A 22,251-nucleotide genomic window follows, 5' to 3' on the forward strand; every position below is an offset into this window, starting at 1 on the left:
CAGAAACAAATACTGACATACAAGGAGGGAATTCCCTGGCCTCTGTTGAGGAAAGCTTAGTCTCTACTCCTATACAACGTCTCGTGTCAGTTTCCACGGACTTCTCACTCCACCCGACCGTTGAAACTTTCGAACTTGTGAAGTGCACATGCGCAGTGGCATCGGTTAAGGGGCGTCAATCAGCACTTGAATATATGAGTTCACTTAACTTACAACCCTGATTCCAAAAAAGTTGGGACAAAGTACAAATTGTAAATAAAAACGGAATGCAATGGTGTGGAAGTTTCAAAATTCCATATTTTATTCAGAATAGAACATAGATGACATATCAAATGTTTAAACTGAGAAAATGTATCATTTAAAGAGAAAAATTAGGTGATTTTAAATTTCATGACAACAACACATCTCAAAAAAGTTGGGACAAGGCCATGTTTACCACTGCGAGACATCCCCTTTTCTCTTTACAACAGTCTGTAAACGTCTGGGGACTGAGGAGACAAGTTGCTCAAGTTTAGGGATAGGAATGTTAACCCATTCTTGTCTAATGTAGGATTCTAGTTGCTCAACTGTCTTAGGTCTTTTTTGTCGTATCTTCCGTTTTATGATGCGCCAAATGTTTTCTATGGGTGAAAGATCTGGACTGCAGGCTGGCCAGTTCAGTACCCGGACCCTTCTTCTACGCAGCCATGATGCTGTAATTGATGCAGTATGTGGTTTGGCATTGTCATGTTGGAAAATGCAAGGTCTTCCCTGAAAGAGACGTCGTCTGGATGGGAGCATATGTTGCTCTAGAACCTGGATATACCTTTCAGCATTGATGGTGTCTTTCCAGATGTGTAAGCTGCCCATGCCACACACACTAATGCAACCCCATACCATCAGAGATGCAGGCTTCTGAACTGAGCGCTGATAACAACTCGGGTCGTCCTTCTCCTCTTTAGTCCGAATGACACTGCGTCCCTGATTTCCATAAAGAACTTCAAATTTTGATTCGTCTGACCACAGAACAGTTTTTCACTTTGCCACAGTCCATTTTAAATGAGCCTTGGCCCAGAGAAGACGTCTGCGCTTCTGGATCATGTTTAGATACGGCTTCTTCTTTGAACTATAGAGTTTTAGCTGGCAACGGCGGATGGCACGGTGAATTGTGTTCACAGATAATGTTCTCTGGAAATATTCCTGAGCCCATTTTGTGATTTCCAATACAGAAGCATGCCTGTATGTGATGCAGTGCCGTCTAAGGGCCCGAAGATCACGGGCACCCAGTATGGTTTTCCGGCCTTGACCCTTACGCACAGAGATTCTTCCAGATTCTCTGAGTCTTTTGATGATATTATGCACTGTAGATGATGATATGTTCAAACTCTTTGCAATTATACACTGTCGAACTCCTTTCTGATATTGCTCCACTATTTGTCGGCGCAGAATTAGGGGGATTGGTGATCCTCTTCCCATCTTTACTTCTGAGAGCCGCTGCCACTCCAAGATGCTCTTTTTATACCCAGTCATGTTAATGACCTATTGCCAATTGACCTAATGAGTTGCAATTTGGTCCTCCAGCTGTTCCTTTTTTGTATCTTTAACTTTTCCAGCCTCTTATTGCCCCTGTCCCAACTTTTTTGAGATGTGTTGCTGTCATGAAATTTCAAATGAGCCAATATTTGGCATGAAATTTCAAAATGTCTCACTTTCGACATTTGATATGTTGTCTATGTTCTATTGTGAATACAATATCAGTTTTTGAGATTTGTAAATTATTGCATTCTGTTTTTATTTACAATCTGTACTTTGTCCCAACTTTTTTGGAATCGGGGTTGTAATTTTCCAATTCCTATGAACTTGTGGCGAAGGAAAGGCGTCTCAACTATTTTTTTTTAAGTTATTTGAACAATTAGAAGGGAAATTTGTTCATTCAACTTAGAATCCTTTTTTCACTCAACAATTTTGCAAGTTACATTTTTTACAGTGTAGGCTTCACTTCTGCAACTCGAGTAATTCTGGCACACTGAAGGGTTTTTCACAGACTACAGGCTTTTTGTACATTTAATCCACATTTGGTCAAGCCTGTTTTCAGTGAAAAACCATGATGCTGAAAATCGATCTCTGCACCACTTGGAAAGGAGTTCAGGGTGAACATGATTGGTTCAACTTAAAATAAAGTATGTACTCGGGTATCAAAACATCCTGAAACACTTATGAAACAATTTTCTGCGAATACAAATACTTTACTATAAAATGTATAAAACCAGCACAAATCATCGATGCAACACAAAACACAAGGTATAAAATTCTTAACACTCAACTTCCACTGAGAGATATTCATTTAATCAGAACTAGAACTCTGAATCGAAGAAGAAGAAATTATTCATATTTGAATTTTATATAGACCACCGATAACCTTGTTGCTTGGCAACATAATCTTCACTTATCCCATGAAGGAGATTTTGTTAGCACTGACGCATTCATAGTGGCTTCTTCTTCAGACCAAAAACAGCAATAAGCAGGATCATCTCATACACGGCTGGGATCACACTAAAAAGAGCAAAGGACAGAAGGAGATATAGAAAGCTTCAGGACAAAGGCATTTATGATCATGGTTCATGTCTTTATCCAAACATTTGCATATATGCAACATATTTGACAAGGGATAAATCCGAATATGAATCCGTATGTACTGCGTAAGTCATTCATCCTTCATAACTGCCTGGTTGAGTCGCTGTAAAACGTAAATAAAAACAGAATATGAAGATTTGCAAAATCACGGAAACTCAATATTTCATTGAAAATAGTACAAAGACAACATATCAAATGTTGAAACTGATAAATTTTATTGTTTTTTGAAAAATATATGCTCATTTTGAATTTGACGTCAGCAATGTTTCAGAAAAGTTGGGACAGGAGCAACAAAAGACTGAAATCGTTGTGTAATGTTAAAACAAACTAATTTGGTTAATTGGCAACAGGTCAGTAACATGACTGGGTATAAAAAGAGCATCCCAGAGAGGCGGAGTCTCTCAGAAGTAAAGATGGGGAGGGGTTCACCGCTTTATGAAAGACTGTGAGGGCAAACAGTGCAACAATTTAAGAATAACGTTCCTCAATGTAAAATTGCAAAGAATTTGGGGATCACATCATCTATGGTACATAATATCATTAAAAGGTTCAGAGAATCTGGAGAAATCTCTGTATGCAAGAGACAAGGCTGAAAACTGACATTGGATGCCTGTGATCTTCAGGCCCTCAGGAGACACTGCATTAAAAGCAGACACGTGTCTGTAGTGGAAATCACTGTATGGGCTCAGGAACACTTCGGAAAACCATTGTCTGTGAAAACAGTTCATTACTGCATCCACAAATGCAAGTTAAAACCAGATATAAACAATATCCAGAAACAGTGCCACCTTCTCTGGGCCCGAGCTCTTTAACGATGGACTGAAGCGAAGTGGAAAACTGTCCCGAGGTCTGACAAATCAAAAGTAGAAATTCTTTTTAGAAATCATGGACACCACGTCCTCCAGGCTAAAGAGGAGAGGGACCATCTGGCTTGTTATCAGTGCACAGTTCAAAAGCCAGCATCTGTGATGGTATGAGTGGGCATTAGTGCACATGACATGGGTAGCTTGTACATCTGGGAAGGCATCATTAATGCTGAATGATATATACACGTTTCAGAGCAATATGCTGCCATCTGGACAAAATCTTTTTCAGGGAAGGCCTTCCTTCTTTCAGCAAGACAATCCTAAACCACTTTCTGCACATATTAAAACTGCATGGCTCCGTAGTAAAAGAGTCCAGGTGCTAAACTGGCCTGCCTGCAGTCCAGACCTGTCTCCCATTTAAAATATTTGGTGCATTACAAAGTGCAAAATATGACAAAAGATACCCCGAACTGTTGAGCAACTGAAATTGTATATCAGGCAAGAATGGGACAACATTTCTCTTTCAAAACTACAGCACTTGGTCTCCTCAGTTCCCAAACATTTACAGAGTTCTTAAAAGTAGAGGTGAAGCAACACAGTGGTAAACACACCCCTGTCCCAACTTTTTTGAATAGTGTTGCTGGCATCAAATTCAAAATGAGCATGTATTTTTCAAAAAACAATACAATTTCTCAGTTTCAACATTTGATATGTTGTCTTTGTACTATTTTCGATGAAATACAGGGTTTCCATGATTTGCAAATCTTCGCATCCTGTTTTTATTTACAGTTTACACAGCATCCCAACTTTTTTGGAACTGGGGTTGTAACTGTGCAAGGATTTTAAAAGTCCCATGTCCATTTCTAGTAGAGACCAGTGATGAACCTGAGTGATGTAGCTGAGGTTTGAGCCGTCATATTGACAGTGCTGGCATTTCTACCGCTGGAGTTTTTTTCAACGTTTCCATGGGTATAGTGGTAGGGTTCTTTTTTTTTTTCATTTAAAAACCCTTCTGGTTTAGGGTTTAAAGGGCTGATGACACGAACATGACTCTATGCAATTTCTTAAATAAACTATACAACATGGCAAACATGTTAGATTTCTGTTATAATTACGTGAAAAGAAGCTGTTGTTACGTGAATATCCAACTTTTAATTGCACAGCGCAAGAAAACTGGGTCCATGGCTCGCGGCCATGTTGTCACGTCAGCGGGAGAACACGCTGCGGTTCACTGGCTGTTCTACTCTGGTTCTACTCAATGGAAATGGCGCATGAAAACGCCGGTGAACTCTCTAGTGCTAGCTCTTCCTCTTCTGGGAGTCTAGAATTGTGTTGATCTCTTCCGAATAGAATCTATGATAGCCTACCCTCTTTACCCTTTGCCTCTCGTTGCTAGGCGGCAGTTACATGAAAGCCGCAAGCTTTCACAAGCAAATGCATGACTGATATCACGCTGACTTTATGATTACATTTATGATTATCATGTAGAATCTATAGCTCTACGTACCTTTATCTTATGTCGTTTCACAACACGTTACACATGTTCTGACAGGAGGACTGTCTTTGGATCCGGCATAGCTACTAGTAGACCCCCTCCGGAATACTGGCAGTGTTGCCAGATTGGGAGGTTTCCCGCCCAGTTGGGCAGTTTCAAGTGCATTTTGGTGGGTTTTGAACATATTTTGGGCTGGAAAACTTCAGCAGTATCTGGCAACAGATACTGCTGACGTTTTCCAGCCCAAAATATGTTCAAAACCCACCAAAATGCACTTGAAACCGCCCAACTGGGCGGGAAACCTCCCAATCTGGCAACACTGTGTAGGCACTGCTGATGGTAGTAACACACGTTTGTGCTGAACTGAACACCCAAGAGATTCTTTTAAGCTGGGAAGGGTGTCAAAACAATCCAAATCGAAGTGTTCAGAGCACAGGACGGATGTTGGTGAGGGCTCCCACTTGTCACGAGTGCGCCTGACTTGCTTCACCCACTTCGCATGCAGCTCGGGATCTCTGGGAAACTTGAATAAACTTACCCCATCCTTGTGGGTTTTGGAGCAAAAGCCGGCAACACAACGCGAAGGCATAATAACTTATATATATATATATATATATATATATATATATATATATATATATATATATATATATATATATATATAATGTCTAATAAAAATACTAATAATGATAAACTGAACACCTGTCGCATCAACAACAAATTGGTAAGTGAGGAGGAAGGTTCTTTCGCTGACGTCATATAGCCCCTCCTCCTCCTCCGTCTCCTGGGTGCTGCAGCCCCGTCAAATTTGCCCAGATAGCCGCGTTTTTTATCATAACTTGTAAAATAGACGCCTTCGTGAATTAATATATGGATCATCGGGAATTACTTTTTATGTTATAAAACATCGCCAAAGATGTCAAAAACGTGTCATCAGCACTTTAAATCTAAATACAGACACAGGCACAGATATTTGGAGCACTAAACAGATAAAGATACAGATAGTGGCACTGTTACACCTCGACTGCTGTCTCACCTGCAGAAGCCAAAGATCCACCAGTAAATGCTGCAAGTCCACTGCTCAAACAGAAAGAAAAGCAGTGCAACAGAGCCGCTTGCATGACACGCTGTAGCTGAATATTCATTGTCAGGAAAGTAACATAGCATTCTATAATTATCCAGTTACACTTCAACAATTACTGTGTAGCAGTACTACAGTAATTATCATTACTCAGGCCTAGACATTAAGCATTTACCACTGGTGGCCCATTGGGCCAATGGAATTGAAAAGTTACTGGCCCAAATGAAAAACGTGGTGGCCCGAATGCGCGCGGTACCCGAATCACAGCTGCCGCAGGCAGCCGCTGCAAGCACCACAGGTGCTTGCAGAAAGAGGGGGGTCCGGGGGCCCTCCCCTGGAAAATTTTGATTTTTCAATTCATATTCGTGCATTCTGGTGCATTTTAAGGTGAAATTAATGAAAATAAGATTATTCATATTTCGCTAACATTATCATATCTTTATTGTTTGTTCACATTGATATTTTATTGTTTGCATTTCTTGTTCTATCAATTTCTTAGTTACATTTAAAAATTTCCTTTGTTCTTGTTCTCTGTTCGTTTAACACATGCTGTTGATTACTGTTTTACATTAACAATTGTTTGTATAAGTTTTAGAATAAGCTAAGTTTTGCCTCACCATGCAACTAACTTGTTTATAGAATAAGCTTTGCCTGTAACCCACCCTGTGTGATGGAGACATATTTTCCTTTTTTGTCATGGTTTCAACTTTGGCTCATATATTCTCAACATTGTAGATATTGAATTCTCACCACTGTAGATATTTTTATAGAAATAGAAGTACAATGAACTTTTTAAATACACCTTTATATAATAGCCACAAGACACACACAGGCCAGTCTCAAGTCTGGATGAAAGGTGAGGGTGGCATACTAACCCTTATCATGCTGGATTTAAATGGGCATTTTTATTGCCCATGAAGAAGTTTTATTTCTTAATTAATAAAATATCATGAGAATCACTGACAAACCAGACATTTCCTGAAAGGGTGGACTTTGGGGAATAATCTAGTGAGATTTTTGCAAAGCCTTACCTGCTCAGGGGTGATTTATAACCCTAATTACCTGTTAATTAGCTAATTAACAGGTATGCTCAGGTGAGCCAAAAAGGGGTGAAATATTTGGGGTTTTTTTAATAATTAATTAATTAATGGGTAATGACCGAAAGAACAAGATCGCGGATACAAGCGGCCGAAATGAGTTTCCTTCGCAGGGTGGCTGGGCGCTCCCTTAGAGATAGGGTGAGAAGCACAGTCACTCGGGAGGAGCTCGGAGTAGAGCCGCTGCTCCTCCACATCGAGAGGAACCAGCTGAGGTGGCTCGGGCATCTTTTTCGGATGCCTCCTGGACGCCTCCCTGGGGAGGTGTTCCAGGCATGTCCCCCCGGGAGGAGGCCCCGGGGAAGACCCAGGACACACTGGAGGGACTATGTCTCTCGGCTGGCCTGGGAACGCCTCGGTGTTCTTCCCGAGGAGCTGACCGAGGTGTCTGGGGAGAGGGAAGTTTGGGCTTCCATGCTTAGACTGCTGCCTCCGCGACCCGGTCCCGGATAAAGCGGAAGAAGACGAGACGAGACGAGACGAGACGAGAAGATATAAACACCAAATTTTCAGGATATGTCCTTGGGGGAACTAGTAGTAAATTTTTGCAAATTCAGCTCATTTGCATAAACCGGTGCCATGGCAACAGCAGATACCCTAGCGACTGGGGGTATACTGGGTTTAGCATGGTCTGGTTGTACCAGAGAGGGTCAGAATAGTTATTTGTTGTAATGAACTAATGTAAACCTAGTTTGGCTATTTTGATAGATTTCATCATCTTTGGATATTTGAATAATATAATATATGGGATCAGATCTAATTTACCACATTATTTTATCTGTTCTTCTATTTCAGTCATAGCAACCAACATTTATACTTAATTCTTGAATCACTAAAAGTTGATACACGTGTAGCCATATTTCTTGGCAGTGTATCCTGAAATTTTGATATAATATACAAAGTCTGAACGATTTTACACCATCTGAAGCTAAAGCGCGTGTGGTGAAATGCTGTTTTACGATTTGGCGAGTTGTAAACCAAGCATGACGTCGCGCACTCTGATTGGCTGCCGAGTTCAAAATGAAGCCGAACATCTCCGAAGATGCACGAAGACAACACACTCCTGCTGCGGAGCGGAGGATGACAAAAACAAAGATGGCGGACCTCGTATCGAAAAGGTGCATTTTACGAACAATTTCTTCACAATTCTGGGTAAAATATGAGTAATAAAATTTGTTAATTTGTATCAAAAACGTACTGGCCTGCCCGGGCCACTGTTTGGCCAAATTTAGTGGCCCGAACTGGCCCGAAAGACGTAAAAAACACCGCCGGGCCATCGGGCAAGTGCTAGTCGAGCCCTGTTACTATCCCATTACTAAGCCTCAGAATTGTACAGTGCTGTTTTTTGTTGAAATTAATTATTTCTTGATGAGGGATTTGTTTTCCGGTGAATAAATTTATTTCAACTAAAAGTTGGATTTTTCTCATTTTTTTAGTGAGAGATGAAGTGACTCCACAAAAAGGTGGATTTTTTCTAACCCTTTTTACTAATCTTTACAAGGGGTGCCAGTAATTGTGGTTGGCACTGTACGTATAAAATGCTAAGGAAACCTTGATTTGGGATCAAGAAGGTGTTCGGTTACAGCAGCCTCAACCACAGCGTCTGCTCGACTGGCTATGTGTCAACATAAGAACGTCATGACTGATTTTTTTCAATGAGAATGATGTCAATAAATCGGGAAGGAAATTGTGATGGAAAGAACACACTGAGCACATTCAGTGGCCATGCTGCTCGTGCATTAGTGCAAAATGTGAGGAAAAACAGAACAGCAACTGAAAATGTACTGAGAATGCCGGACGTGGTGATCATTCGCAGTGCAGAAATCCCTCATTACAAATATGAATGCACATGAAAGAGTTCAGCAGCGCAAAAATCATCAGCACTGATCTACAGCCATGCGGAAAAAGTGATCTGGTCGGATTATTTATTCGAAATGATATTCTTGACAAGTGGACGAGTCCACGCATGGAATAAATCAAGAGAACCGTACAGGGCTGAATTCTTGACCCCTATACATTGAGGGGGCTCGGCAGATCTGCTATGCAGACTTTTTCTGACATGGTTTGAGTCCACATGTCTGCTAAGAAGGAACAAATCAATAAAAAGTTCTTCTGACTGCTCAACTTTATGCTACGATGAAACATTTCTATCCAGGATGACCCTGTCCTCATCCACAGCGCATGAGGGCTTATTGAATAGTTTGATGAGTAGGAAAATGATGAAAACCCTATGAGGAGACGGCATTATCTATCATCACTGGCCCTGGGTAAACGTTCAGGTACGACCAGGGCTTTGAACCAGAATTTTTTTCCTATTGGCTCGTTCCGAACAGAAACGGAATTTTAACGTTTCCGGTTTTGGGTTCCACCATTAAACAGACGTTCCCGAACCGGTTAGAACAAAAAAATTTCGTTCCCGGAACGGTTAATTACGTTCCCTGTCAGCTGTTTAACAAATGGCTATAAAATTATGTCTCTGTCTCATCCAGCTTAAGCCAAATGTAGGCTAATTCTATTACAACCTTCATTAAATAAGACAAGAAATAATTCAAAACAATTATTATTTCAAATGTTGGCGATTTGGATTCTCAGTATGTCTTCCCATCTACACAAACAGAAAAAGTGCCAAAAATGAAAGATAATTCGTTTAGTGTGTTACCAAAGGCGAGTCAGGCCCTATGCATTGATAGGCTAACAGAGGTTAACGTCATTTAATGTTCGCGAGCCTCTCATTAACGTGGACAAATATATTGATATCGTGTTTGAAACTGACGTTTTTGAACAACAATAGACTGCAATATTTACCTCTTATTTAAGATGTGGAGACGTGATAGTAGTCCACCCTCCCGCTCTCTCCATTCAGTCAGCGAACGTCACACAGGAAGTGAACCCCAGCGGGTCATAGAAACTTGCGCAGGAGAAGAATGACTTTTTTATTTGTAGGCTACGGAAACTTTGAGGAACGAAATAAAAACCGGTATTAACCGGTTACCATTATTTTTAATAAGCGTTTCTGTTCTGGAACATAAAAAATAATAAAGTTTCTGGTTTCGTTTCTGTTCCATGTGAAATAGAAAAAGTTCCCGGTTTTCGTTTTCGTTCCTTGAACCGGTTCAAAGCCCTGGGTACGACGCATGCTGCGTGCTTGCTCTCTTGCATTTCGATCAAGCAATGAGACGGAGTACAAAGCGGTGAAGTATGGACTGAGGAAAGCCATTACAGCGGCCAAGAGGCAATACAGAGAGAAGCTGGATGGCTTCTATTCTACTGCTGACCCCGGGCAGATGTGGCAAGGCCTGCAGCACATCACAGACTACAGGACCACCACCAGCACCATCAGCTCCACAGACAGCCTGCCGGATGACCTCAACACTTTCTACACCTGCTTTGAGACCTCCAGCTACAGCACAGAGAGGAGGCGCGCACACACACACTTGGACCACCCAGGCGACTATGTCGCCTCCCACAAGGACATCATCATCCTGAAGCTCGCGGACGACACTGCAGTGATAGGACGCATCACTGGCAGAGATGAAATGGCCTACAGGAGGGAGGTGGTCAGTCTAGTGTCATGGTTTGAGGACAACAACCTCACCCTCAACACAGACAAGACGAAGAAGATGATAGTGGACATGAGGAAGGAGAGGAGACCTCATCGGCCACTGTTCATCCGGGAGCTTGAGGTGGAGAGGGTGAGCAGCTTCAAATACCTTGGTGTTCACATCAGTGAGGACCTCACATGGACACAACACCACACAGCTGGTTAGGAAGGCTCAGCAGCGACTGTACTTTCTGAGGAGGCTGAAGAAGTTTGGTATGCCACCCAACATCCTCAGCAACTTCCACAGCTGCGTGATTGAGAGCATCCTGACCAAGTGCATCACTGTGTGGTACGGCAGCACTACAGCTATGGACCGCAAACACCTGCAGAGGGTGGTGAAGACTGCTGAGAGGATCACCAAAACTCCACTGCCCTCTCTGCAGAGCATCTACCACCGCAGAGTCCACAGGAGAGCTGCCTCCATCCTCAAAGACCCCACCCACCCCCAGCACGGACTGTTCACACTCCTATCCTCAGGCCGGAGGTACAGAAGTGTGAAATGTAAGACTGTCAGACTAAAGAACTCTTTCTTTCCCACCGCCATCAGACTCCTGAACAGCTGACAGGAGTCTATAACCATGGACTACCTCCCTGTAAACTGTCCTTGACTGTTTACATCTGTTTACATTTGTTTGCACATTACTGCCCTTCTGCTGTAACGTCCGATCATTGCTTTATTTTTGTATTACACGACCTATTTTGCACTACATTTACCTTTGTTTTGTACTATACTGGGTGTTTTTTGGCTTTTATTTTTGCACTATATTGCCTTTAGTTTGTATTACTTCTTTCGCCTATTTATTTATTTGTAATTGGCATTGATGGTGGACAGCAAACTAAGAGTTTCATTGTGCAAGAGGACATGTCCTTACTGTGCATATGACAATAAACACTTTGAACTTTGAACTTTGTGTTGTCTCCACACATTAGGCTACGGTCACACTACAGCTTGCGATGGGTTATCGATGAAAACGAGGCGTTTGGTGGTGATACATCCCTGAGCTTCGGGAAGTATTCCCAAACACATCTGCAAGTATTGGCTGCTTAGTTTGCCAACAAAAACATCACCACCAAATTTCAATGCATGCAGTGAAAATTTTCTCCCAGCAAAAAACAATTCGCGAAGCTCCGAGAACGTGCGGCGTGCATCACACGATTGGTAGCGATGCTACCAATTTTTCATTGCCAAGTATTCACAAACCCATTGCGAGCTGTAGTGTGACTGTAGCCTTACTAAAACACTTCTCTTTTTTTTTGTTTTATTTTTCATGTTTTTATTTCTTATCCACGTATGTGTATGGTTTTGTATGCAAAACTTCGATGCAGCTAGTTGAATGTTCTGTCTACATAATAGTGAAAACCAGGCTTGTAGTACTCGAGTCCGACTCGTGCCCTAATTTTAAGGAGTTGTGACTTGAGCACTGATGACTCGGAATCGGACTCGTGCATTAACTGCATTTGGATGCGTAAATTGGAGACGAGGATTCTGATTTTTTCTTTATTTTTTGTTACATGCCATAATAATTTGGGAAAGATATTTACATCTGCGTTAATTTTTATACTAATTTCGTGCAAGAGAATGCATATTCACCTGTTCATATGTCACGTTCGGGTACTGTGAGTTGGCCTAGTGGTTAGCGTGTCCGCTAAATTTCGATCGGGAAATTGCGATTTCTACTCACGGTCGGGTCATACCAAAGACCATCATAAAAATGGTACCTACTGCCGTCTGGCAAGGCACGCTGCAATACAGATGCGAGCGGGGAGTCAAACTCTTGCGGTTACCAGAGGACCAGCCCCCCACTGTAACCCTAGCTATGTACCGTAATAGGCAAGAGGCCGAGGGCTACGGAAACAGAGATCGGCGCCGCACTATGTGCCACATGGCATGGGAAGGACTTTGATATGTCACGTTCAGGAACAAACTAACGTTAATGGTGCTAAAATGCCTGGAGAGACGCCCCTAGGATTGTCCGCTTTGCTTATACAGACTTCTCATGCAGTGGGAAAAAATGCACTGCGATGTGTTCCATATGTAGAAGAACTATCGAGGAGACGACGGGGACAACCTCGAACTTCAATCGTCATTTGGTAAGCTCCACCCAGAGAAGGAAGTGACACGCTATGTTCATTGCCCTGTTGATAGCAGGGCTTGCTTGCTGACCGATGAACTAGCTAGTGTTAATTTACTATAGGTTATGGTATGGGACACATCTTCACACTACTCAAAGCTATCAATGTATTTTAGAGCGTGTGCGTGTGTGACAGCCGTGTCATTTGTGTCGGACTCGACTCAGATCAATAGTGGACTTGACTCGGACTCGACTCAAAATTTTCTTTAATGATTTGGACTTGACTCTGACTTGAGACTGGACTCGGACTCGAGGTTTAGTGACTTGACTGCAACACTGGTGAAAGTCCACCCAGTCCAATTTTGGATTCAGCAGGGACAATGGATTAAAATGATGATGTTACTGTACAAGTAAGGATACATAAAAGTCCTTGATTGTTGTTGAACATGGACGCTCCGGAGAAAAACCCAATGAGTTCTATAGCAAACAGGCCCAGGGTCACGGATAAGGCCACCACCAGCCTGCACAGAAGAGAGAATGGAAAATAAAGCAATGATGAAGAGCAGACCATGCATAAAAAAGTCAGAATACAGTTAAAACATGCACAAACCCAGCACTGAAAAACTATTGCCAAACAAGGATTACTGATAAACTCCTTTTTCTATCCTGATTTGAAATAATAGGTCAAATCTTAAATACAACAATAGTATGTTAGAATAGTACACCATGAATGGTGTTCGAGTATTAGGATTGATAGTGGCATAATATTTTGGCATACTACTTAATGTGGGAGTATGAAGTTTAAAATGGAGCCAAGCAGACATTTTCATGCCACTATGAATCTGTTTATGGCTTACTCTATATTTAAAAGTTACAATATGCCAGATTTTTTTTTTGTTGAAAAAAAAAAAAGAAGATTACTCGGTAAGAGCTGGCAGCCAATGAGAGGAGTGAGAGAGAGAGAGAGAGAGAGAGAGAGAGAGTCCAATATTAACAATTGAAATGGAAGCTATTGGAAGTTATATTCCTCATCAAAAAATTCCCATGTTGGGATTGGTCAAGGATGGGTCACGTGACATAAAATAATTCCACCACTGATTAAGCAATGCATCTCGGGATGTCAAAAAAAAAAAACAGATATGGTGTGAGTCAGTCATGGTATATCCTGGATATACTATGAACCAACGTCACAATTTCAAGCTATACGGCCAACTCGATCACAGCTGTGGCTCCGCGAGCATTTGTGTGTGTGTGTAGATCTACGTATCATGATCATGCCTCATGAGGCAGAGTTAGACCTCCAATATTTTTTGCAGGTTTATTTCTAATTCTTTGTAGGGCCATCCTTAAAAAAAATCCGTTTCCTGTCCACCGGGTGAGCAAAAAAATTCAGTCGGGAGGGAGGGATTTTTTTTTTTTTAGAAATATGGATGGATAAGAAATCGCAATGCTGTGTTTGCTTTTTCTTTCAGTGCTTTTTTATTACAAAAGCAGACACATTTAATAAAATATGACAGTTTAATCAACTGAAACTTGTACAAAAACTTTAAGTTAGCATTTTAAATGCTGACTGCAACATTTGCAAAACTTTTACAAAGGTACTTAAAATGTCCGACACACTGACTTTTTGTAGTTCTGAATCGAGCGTTAGGCCTAGTTCGGATGAAATTACACTATTAAAACGATCACTGAATGATTTGTTTTTCTGAATCTTTACTATTTTGTTGTTCGCTAGAATACCATTTTGCGATTTCACACTTAAGCAAATGTTTGAAAACTCCGGATCTCCTTCCTTCATGGTGGCTGACGTTTTTTTTGTGCCGCACGACGCATGCGCAGAGCTGATTCAGTTCTATATTCTGCGCGGAATGCAGGGCTTTCCACAAGCGCCGGCTGCCGGCCAAACAGCCAACTACACAATTAAGTCCAGCCGGCTACTTTAATGACTATTATTTTTGTAGCCCACAGGCTCTAAATATTAATTTTCGATTTTAATAAAATTAAATGTTTATCTAACAGACTGACAATAATGTCAAACTGAACCGCACTCATTTAAGTTGTGATTCGCGCTGTTTGTATCGATAATAACCACAAATTCCCCGCTGACTTCGTTGATCAGGGGAGAGTAATTCATCTGCGGCCCCGACATGCGGTGTGTGTGCGTGCACGCTCGGCGGAGGCAGTAGTGTGTCGGAGGGAACAGAAGCAGAGATGACGCTTATTTTGTCTCCGGTAAACCAGTCTTCTCTCGTTCAATTACGTGCTGGCATCAAAAGACACCGCTGGTTGTAAATGAACCCAAACTGAGTGGTTGGAGTGTATTTTCATACACAAATGGAGAAATGTTCGCTGAGTGTTTGTGTAGCCACCACTGCAGACCGTTGTCGTTGTTAATTCATAGCATGCTCAGCTGCGTGAATGTGTCATGCACCGAAAATAAGAGATTTACAAGCCAGGAACGCCTCATGATGCAATACGCAAGAAAAGAAAGAAGATTTACTGCCATTTTACTTTGTATTTGAGTAAAGTGAATAAATAAATGGTCTGTGGAAAATACATTTAATCCTGGGAACTGCGTGCACAGGAGTTTATTTTGTGTTTACTCCCCCCCGGCTGGCTACTTATTTGTCATGGCTGGCTAGTATGAGCCTTAGTGGAAAGCCCTGGGAATGCGATTTTAGATTTACAAACCCGAAAAAAATGTCAAAAAATCTGGGGGCATCATGGCTCAGGTGGATAAGTTGCCACACCATAAATCCGGGGACCTGGGTTCGATTCCAACCTGAGGTCATTTCCCGATCCCTCCCCGTCTCTCTCTCCTGCTCATTTCCTATCTCTACACTGTCCTATCCAATAAAGGTGAAAAAAAGCCCAAAAAATGTCGAAAAACCAGCGTTTAAAAAAAAAAAATTTCAACGGCACTCACCTGGCCAGTGGACCGGAAACAGAACATTTTTAATAATGGCCTAGTTAACACTTTTAGTTTGGAATTTTTTGACAAAGGATATTTAACAGTTATTCCACGAAATCGACTCGTACATGAGCTGACAGCCGACGAGGTGCATAGTACTGAGTCGGCTATAAGCCATGTACAACGTGCTTGAGTGGAATAACTGTTTTATTCTATCCACATTCACTGGATTTTAAGAAACAGAGCTTTTTTTTGCAAATTTGATAAATAAAAACTTTATTTTAAAAAATCGTCTGACAAAATCATTTCCGCTTAGAATGTAAACAAACTGGCGAAATGACAATTTGTGAAAAATGCTAAAATATAATTCTTGAAAAATAAAAAAGATGTTCTTACTGTCATATAGTTTTATTCCATATTTTGTTGCTTTTTTTTTTGTATTTTTGAGGTTTTGTTTTCGAGTAGAGTTTTTATTTTGTCCTCGGTTGGTTCAATAACACGCTCTGCCATTTTGTTTTCCTCTACTCACGGTATATGAGTTGATATCCTAGTCGTAGAGTAGCCAATCAGAGCATGTGATTGCTCATATCCTGTGAATGTTGAGAGAATAAAAATCAAACATACCATGCAGTAGTGGTTAGCGCTGTCGCCTCACAGCAAGAAGGTCCGGGTTCGAGCCCCGTGGCCGGCGAGGGCCTTTCTGTGTGGAGTTTGCATGTTCTCCCCGTGTCCGCGTGGGTTTCCTCCGGGTGCTCCGGTTTCCCCCACAGTCCAAAGACATGCAGGTTAGTTTAACTGGTGACTCTAAATTGAGCGTAGGTGTGAATGTGAGTGTGAATGGTTGTCTGTGTCTATGTGTCAGCCCTGTGATGACCTGGCGACTTGTCCAGGGTGTACCCCGCCTTTCGCCCGTAGTCAGCTGGGATAGGCTCCAGCTTGCCTGCGACCCTGTAGAACAGGATAAAGCGGCTACAGATAACGAGATGAGATGAGACATACCATGCACTGAGAGGCTCACAAAATAGTACTATGCCAGTCACGTCAGAGAATTCGTAATTTCAACCGGAGCCTCAGTGCATGCTATATTTGATTACTATTGAATGATATCTAGTTTATCCTTGCTATGGAATTTGTATAGTTACCCAGTTGTGAAGTTCTTTCAGATAAAGTTTTCTTCTACACTGTATTTTTTTGCTACTTGGTTAGATTTAGCAGGCTAGCATAATAGCCTTTACCTATGAGATGTGTGTAATTTCAGGGAAAGTGCCTATTTTTACCCCACAATCCAGCGCCAGAAACATGCTGTAAGATTAAAGAGAGCAGATCAAATCTTTCCCTTCCGAGGCTTACAGTATATTTTAATGAGTAAATTTTCTGGGTTATATGCGGTTTATGATTCTGCACAATGAGCATCGTTACACTGCAGCATCAGTGATGATTGGCAGATGGATCAGGCACAGCCAAAGTGAAATTTGGTCGTTGTGATATATGTTTATTTCTGTAAGATCTAAAAAACAAAAAAGAAAAACCCAGGCCATTCTGTGGCTGGGAAGTTATTTAATTTGAGGGGATTAAAGCAAATAATGTGCATGAAATCTTTCACTTCGCGCAGTCAAGCAGACAGAAGTCCGTGTGCACATGCGCAGGTTTACCACCTTCTTCTTCTTTTGGGTTTTACGGCAGCTGGCATCCACAGTGTTGCATTACTGCCATCTACAGGTTTACCTTTGACCGTGCACTGACAGTTCCATCATTCTGTCGCTAAATGAACAGCTGATCACACCGAGGTGCTCGCTGACCGCCGATATTTATTAGTTTGGTCTTGCGTTTCCTTTCCTTCGTATATAACAACGTCTTTTCTTCTCGCTTTCTTTCCGTTACTGGAGTCAGTCTTTCACGTTTCATTCGCACACTCACGTCCTCCATTTTTCTCTCCTGTTTCAAATTTGTATCCCACAATGCCTTGTACGAACAGGGAAAGCCCAGCATGTGATGCATGACGTAGTATCTTGTAATGCGTCATGGTGAAGCAGGAAACAATAGCGGAGAATTTCGGGCCACGTGGCCTTAAAGTGCATATCCTGGACCAATTTCCTTTTATTTTTTATATGAAAGTATCTCCTTTAACACACTCATCCAGAAGGGTAATTTTGCAACAAAACGCATCTGGAAAAATCCCAAGGGAGTCTGGAGCCAGATTCGTGACGTTACCTGTGGAAGCGCCAGCAGGCTGCGCGAGCTTGCACGGTTTCAGTGCACAGCCTGTGTAGACCAAGCGCTCCCATTTCTCTCTCATTGTCCGGTCTTTTGGGAAACGATGAGTACCCATCAAGATTGGTGTTGCTACACCCTCCTACGGTTCATCCGTTAACCATTTTAATAATTACATGATAACGTTGAAGAAATTTGCAGAAAACCACCAGGTCGTTTTCTCATAAACAAACCAGCGCTGACGTAGGATTCAGAAGGAGGCGTCCTGCACGCGACGTCACGAAAATCAATGTTTGCCGGGAAATCCAAATGCCAAGTTTTTCAGAGGCGGACCAGTTCGCCTCAAATGGTTCGATTTCAACTGAATTTTTCTGGTATTGCGCAAGGTAAAAAAAAAAAATTGAGAGAATGCAGAATGTTACAGATATTTGACCAAAGTTTAATATAAAATAGGAGAATTCCATTGATCTTGCTTCTGAATTTACCCGTGATATGCACTTTAAATTCATTAATTGTTCTATTTAATAAAATTATGATTCAAATTCAGTAGCTTTTTATGACCTACACTTGAAAAATCTGAAAGGCAGTCTAGCTTTAAGGCTCCGTGATGTGTCTGATTAGACATTTTTCAACAAACTCTTACCTCATGTCCTCTATGTTATATTCTTCGACTGTATAGGTCAGCGGCAGACAAGCTTTCACATTGTTCTCCTGTAGCACAGCCGGAGACAACAAGGTTATCCCAGTCTCTCATGAAAATAGTCGATATGACACATTTTATCCAGCCAAATTTGAGAAGTCGTAAAGAATATGTAGGAAAACCACATACTGTATAGAGTTGTTAGTGTGTATGGCAGGTCTACTGTACACAGTTCAGAAATGAATGATGCTCAGATCCTCAGAAGGAGACTCACCCTTGACCAGAGTATGGTGATGACTATGACCAGGTGGGCAATAAGGCTGAGGAACCGGGCTGGGATCAGGCTGCTTATCGCCCACATTGAACTCGAAGGGAGAAAACAAATTCTATCACTTCACAAACTATTTCACTTTAACTCGAATAGCTGCCTACTTAGCTTGTAATCCTAGAGGAAAACAAATATGAGTGAAGTTAAAGATCCAGCCTAGTGTGCATGAATAGTCAGTTATACTGTAATGCAGTTATTATACAGTGCCATAAGCACAATCTAGTAAAGAGCAATTCCAGCGTTATGGACGTGACACTTGAACTCAAAATGGCAACAAATGACCCAGTGCATGTTTTATTGTCTCCCAGTATTTAAACAGGTGTTGCATATTTTAAGGCTGTACCATACTGGAGAAGTGATAGAACAAGAACAATTCCCATAGTACATCTAGGGCATGCCAGAAAACGCCAATAAAAGATGCGTTATGGATGTGACAGAAAAAGTATCACTTTTCTTGGGTGGCTGTACATTTTTATCAAACTCTGTGAAATTGTAAACCTAATGTCGAAATGGAGATATCCATTTGATAGAGGGGTCCAAGGTGAATATTAAAAAAATCTTTGTTTAAAATATTTTGTATTTCATGCAGAGTTTCGGAAGGAAAAGTCAGCGTTATGGATGTGACGAAATTCCGTTACGGATGTGACGCGTCTGAAATAGACATGGCGTATGTTTAGAAAATCAGCAATTTAACCACCATAACCCTTTGAAAAACTCTCTAAATATCAGCTAAAACTATCAAAGTTCTTAAATAATATTTAGGATGGCTATTGTTTTGCTGTTTTGTGGATTTTAGCATACATTTCTGTGGCTTGTGGCAATAATATAGAATTGTGCATGATCAAAGTTGGTTTTAGCTTGGGGTTTACATTATAAGAAAAAGACTGACAGTGACATATTAGGTTGGTTACAAATTGGTTCAACTTATTCACATCTGTAAAATACAGGCCTAGGTGACATCTCTGGGAGTGGTTTTGATGTATTACATGTTGCTTTATTTTTGCATGGTGAGGTTGACATTTACATGGAATTGCCCTAAACTATAATGCAATATACACTACTGTTCAAAAGTTTGGGGTCACCCAGACAATTTTGTGTTTTCCATGAAAAGTCACACTTTTATTTACCACCATAAGTTGTAAAATGAATAGAAAATATAGTCGAGACATTTTTCTGGCCATTTTGAGCATTTAATCGACCCCACAAATGTGATGAGGGCGGCACGGTGGTGTAGTGGTTAGCGCTGTCGCCTCACAGCAAGAAGGTCCAGGTTCGACCCCAGTGGCTGGCGAGGGCCTTTCTGTGCGGAGTTTGCATGTTCTCCCCGTGTCCGCGTGGGTTTCCTCCGGGTGCTCCGGTTTCCCCCACAGTCCAAAGACATGCAGGTTAGGCTAACTGGTGACTCTAAATTGAGCGTAGGTGTGAATGTGAGTGTGAATGGTTGTCTGTGTCTATGTGTCAGCCCTGTGATGACCTGGCGACTTGTCCAGGGTGTACCCCGCCTTTCGCCCGTAGTCAGCTGGGATAGGATCCAGCTTGCCTGCGACCCTGTAGAACAGGATAAAGCGGCTAGAGATAACGAGATGAGATGAGACAAATGTGATGCTCCAGAAACTCAATCTGCTCAAAGGAAGGTCAGTTTTATAGCTTCTCTAAAGAGCTCAACTGTTTTCAGCTGTGCTAACATGATTGTACAAGGGTTTTCTAATCATCCATTAGCCTTCTGAGGCAATGAGCAAACACATTGTACCATTAGAACACTGGAGTGAGAGTTGCTGGAAATGGGCCTCTATACACCTATGGAGATATTGCACCAAAAACCAGACATTTGCAGCTAGAATAGTCATTTACCACATTAGCAATGTATAGAGTGGATTTCTGATTAGTTTAAAGTGATCTTCATTGAAAAGAACAGTGCTTTTCTTTCAAAAATAAGGACATTTCAAAGTGACCCCAAACTTTTCAACGGTAGTGTATAAGTAGATAGTAAACAGACAGTTGCTGATGTAATCAGACTGAGGTACCTGCGCGTCCAGCTGCAGTAATGTGCTCCTGGAATACAAAATGCAATACAGGGACAAATTAATATGATTTTAAATCGATTAGTTTGCCTGTACGTCGCCAAACAAAACACAATTCGAATAGAAACCAAGCCGGAAGTGAAGCAGATTCGTGGATGGTTTGTTTTTGTTGTTTGCCGTTGCTATGGACAACTCAGCTCCCGCGCGCTCCTGCAACATGGCGCCCAAAAGTGGAAGGCCGAAAGGGTCACATTTCTCTCACAACGGTTCCCAAACTTTTTGGCCGCGCCCCCAGTTCCCCAGTTTCAAAAAACACACGCTTTCTTATAAAGGCAGCATCTTTAATCGTGCTAAAATGATAACAAACATCGTTTGCCACACCTGCAGGAAACCACAAAAGTGGAAAAAAACAAAAACACCAAAGCTTTCTTACAAAGGCAGCACGTCATGCTCGAATGAGAACATCGAATCACATTAAAGCCGAGGTCACAACGGGACGTACAATTTTTTGGCCGTGCGATTTTTGGTGTTTCCCAAATCGCTGCGTTTTTTTTTTTTCATGGAGAAAGATGCGCGTTTTCTTGCAACCTGGAAAAAACCGTAAGCGCCCGTAGAGTTTGTTTGACATGACAAAGAACCTTTGCGGCCAGTCTGCGGCTCGAAAATCAGCACGTCATACGCGCGCCCTCCGTGCGTTTCTTGCGTTTTTTGCACGTAGACCGGCCGTAGGAGCACGTACGGCCGGTTGTGACTGAGGCTTAACATATTATGCGCTCTCGTATTTGAATTAGATAGAATTTGATTGAAATGTAACAGTTTTAAAACGTTGCAACACGGTAAATGCGCAAATTCATTACAAAGGGAGATCACATCGAGGCATGTAGTCTACCAGCCAGATATGGGGAAAATATATGATTTTCATCCGTGTTTAAAACACTAGCAACACAACCCTGTCATTACAAGGCTATGAAAATGAATTGAGAGTGAATTTAATTTGCAAAAAAGTTAACATATAATAACAGTAAAAATAGCAATGATAATTATGAACATATGCATTTTAAAGAGATACAACAATTAAGGAGCATATCCGCTGCAATCCCGTCTCCCTCTCTTCTCTCCTCCTCACCAATTGTCCCCGATTCCTCCCTATCTGTTGGGGTTTCTCCTCCTTCATCCCTGATTTGTGGTGGCGCATTTAGTTTTGCCGATTTCAACCAGTTGAGCATCGCGAATGAATGAATGAATGAAGCCACAAACTACTGCAGAACCGTTACGGCGTAGAAGAAGAGTTAAAAATCGCCATTACATTTTTTATCTTGCGCACCCCCTAGTGGCAGCTTGCGCACCCCTGGGGGTGCGCGCACCACACTTTGGG

General features: G+C 41.7%; 2 protein-coding genes across 3 annotated transcripts in view; one reads left to right on the plus strand and one right to left on the minus strand.

The window, feature by feature from the left end:
- The window catches only part of zgc:153867 (uncharacterized protein LOC337226 homolog), a 339,132-nt gene that overhangs the window by 207,262 nt on the left and 109,619 nt on the right, over positions 1-22,251 (plus strand). The gene's annotated exons all lie outside the window — the stretch shown is intronic.
- On the minus strand, positions 1,698-21,050 carry tmem107l (transmembrane protein 107 like). 2 transcript variants are annotated; one of them, XM_060938488.1, is made up of 6 exons: positions 20,880-21,050; positions 18,802-18,892; positions 18,531-18,598; positions 13,186-13,286; positions 5,951-6,047; positions 1,698-2,532 (listed from the first exon to the last, which is right to left on the minus strand). In XM_060938488.1, the coding sequence occupies exons 2-6, from the start codon at positions 18,886-18,888 to the stop codon at positions 2,463-2,465; spliced, it is 423 nt and encodes a 140-aa protein (XP_060794471.1). In that variant the 5' UTR covers positions 18,889-18,892; positions 20,880-21,050; the 3' UTR covers positions 1,698-2,462. The 2 variants fall into 2 exon arrangements, with proteins under 2 accessions (XP_060794471.1, XP_060794470.1); XM_060938487.1 differs by having other exon boundaries at positions 18,802-18,972.

This window comes from Neoarius graeffei, chromosome 13 (genome assembly GCF_027579695.1).
Source record: "Neoarius graeffei isolate fNeoGra1 chromosome 13, fNeoGra1.pri, whole genome shotgun sequence".
NCBI classification, from domain to species: Eukaryota; Metazoa; Chordata; class Actinopteri; order Siluriformes; family Ariidae; genus Neoarius; species Neoarius graeffei.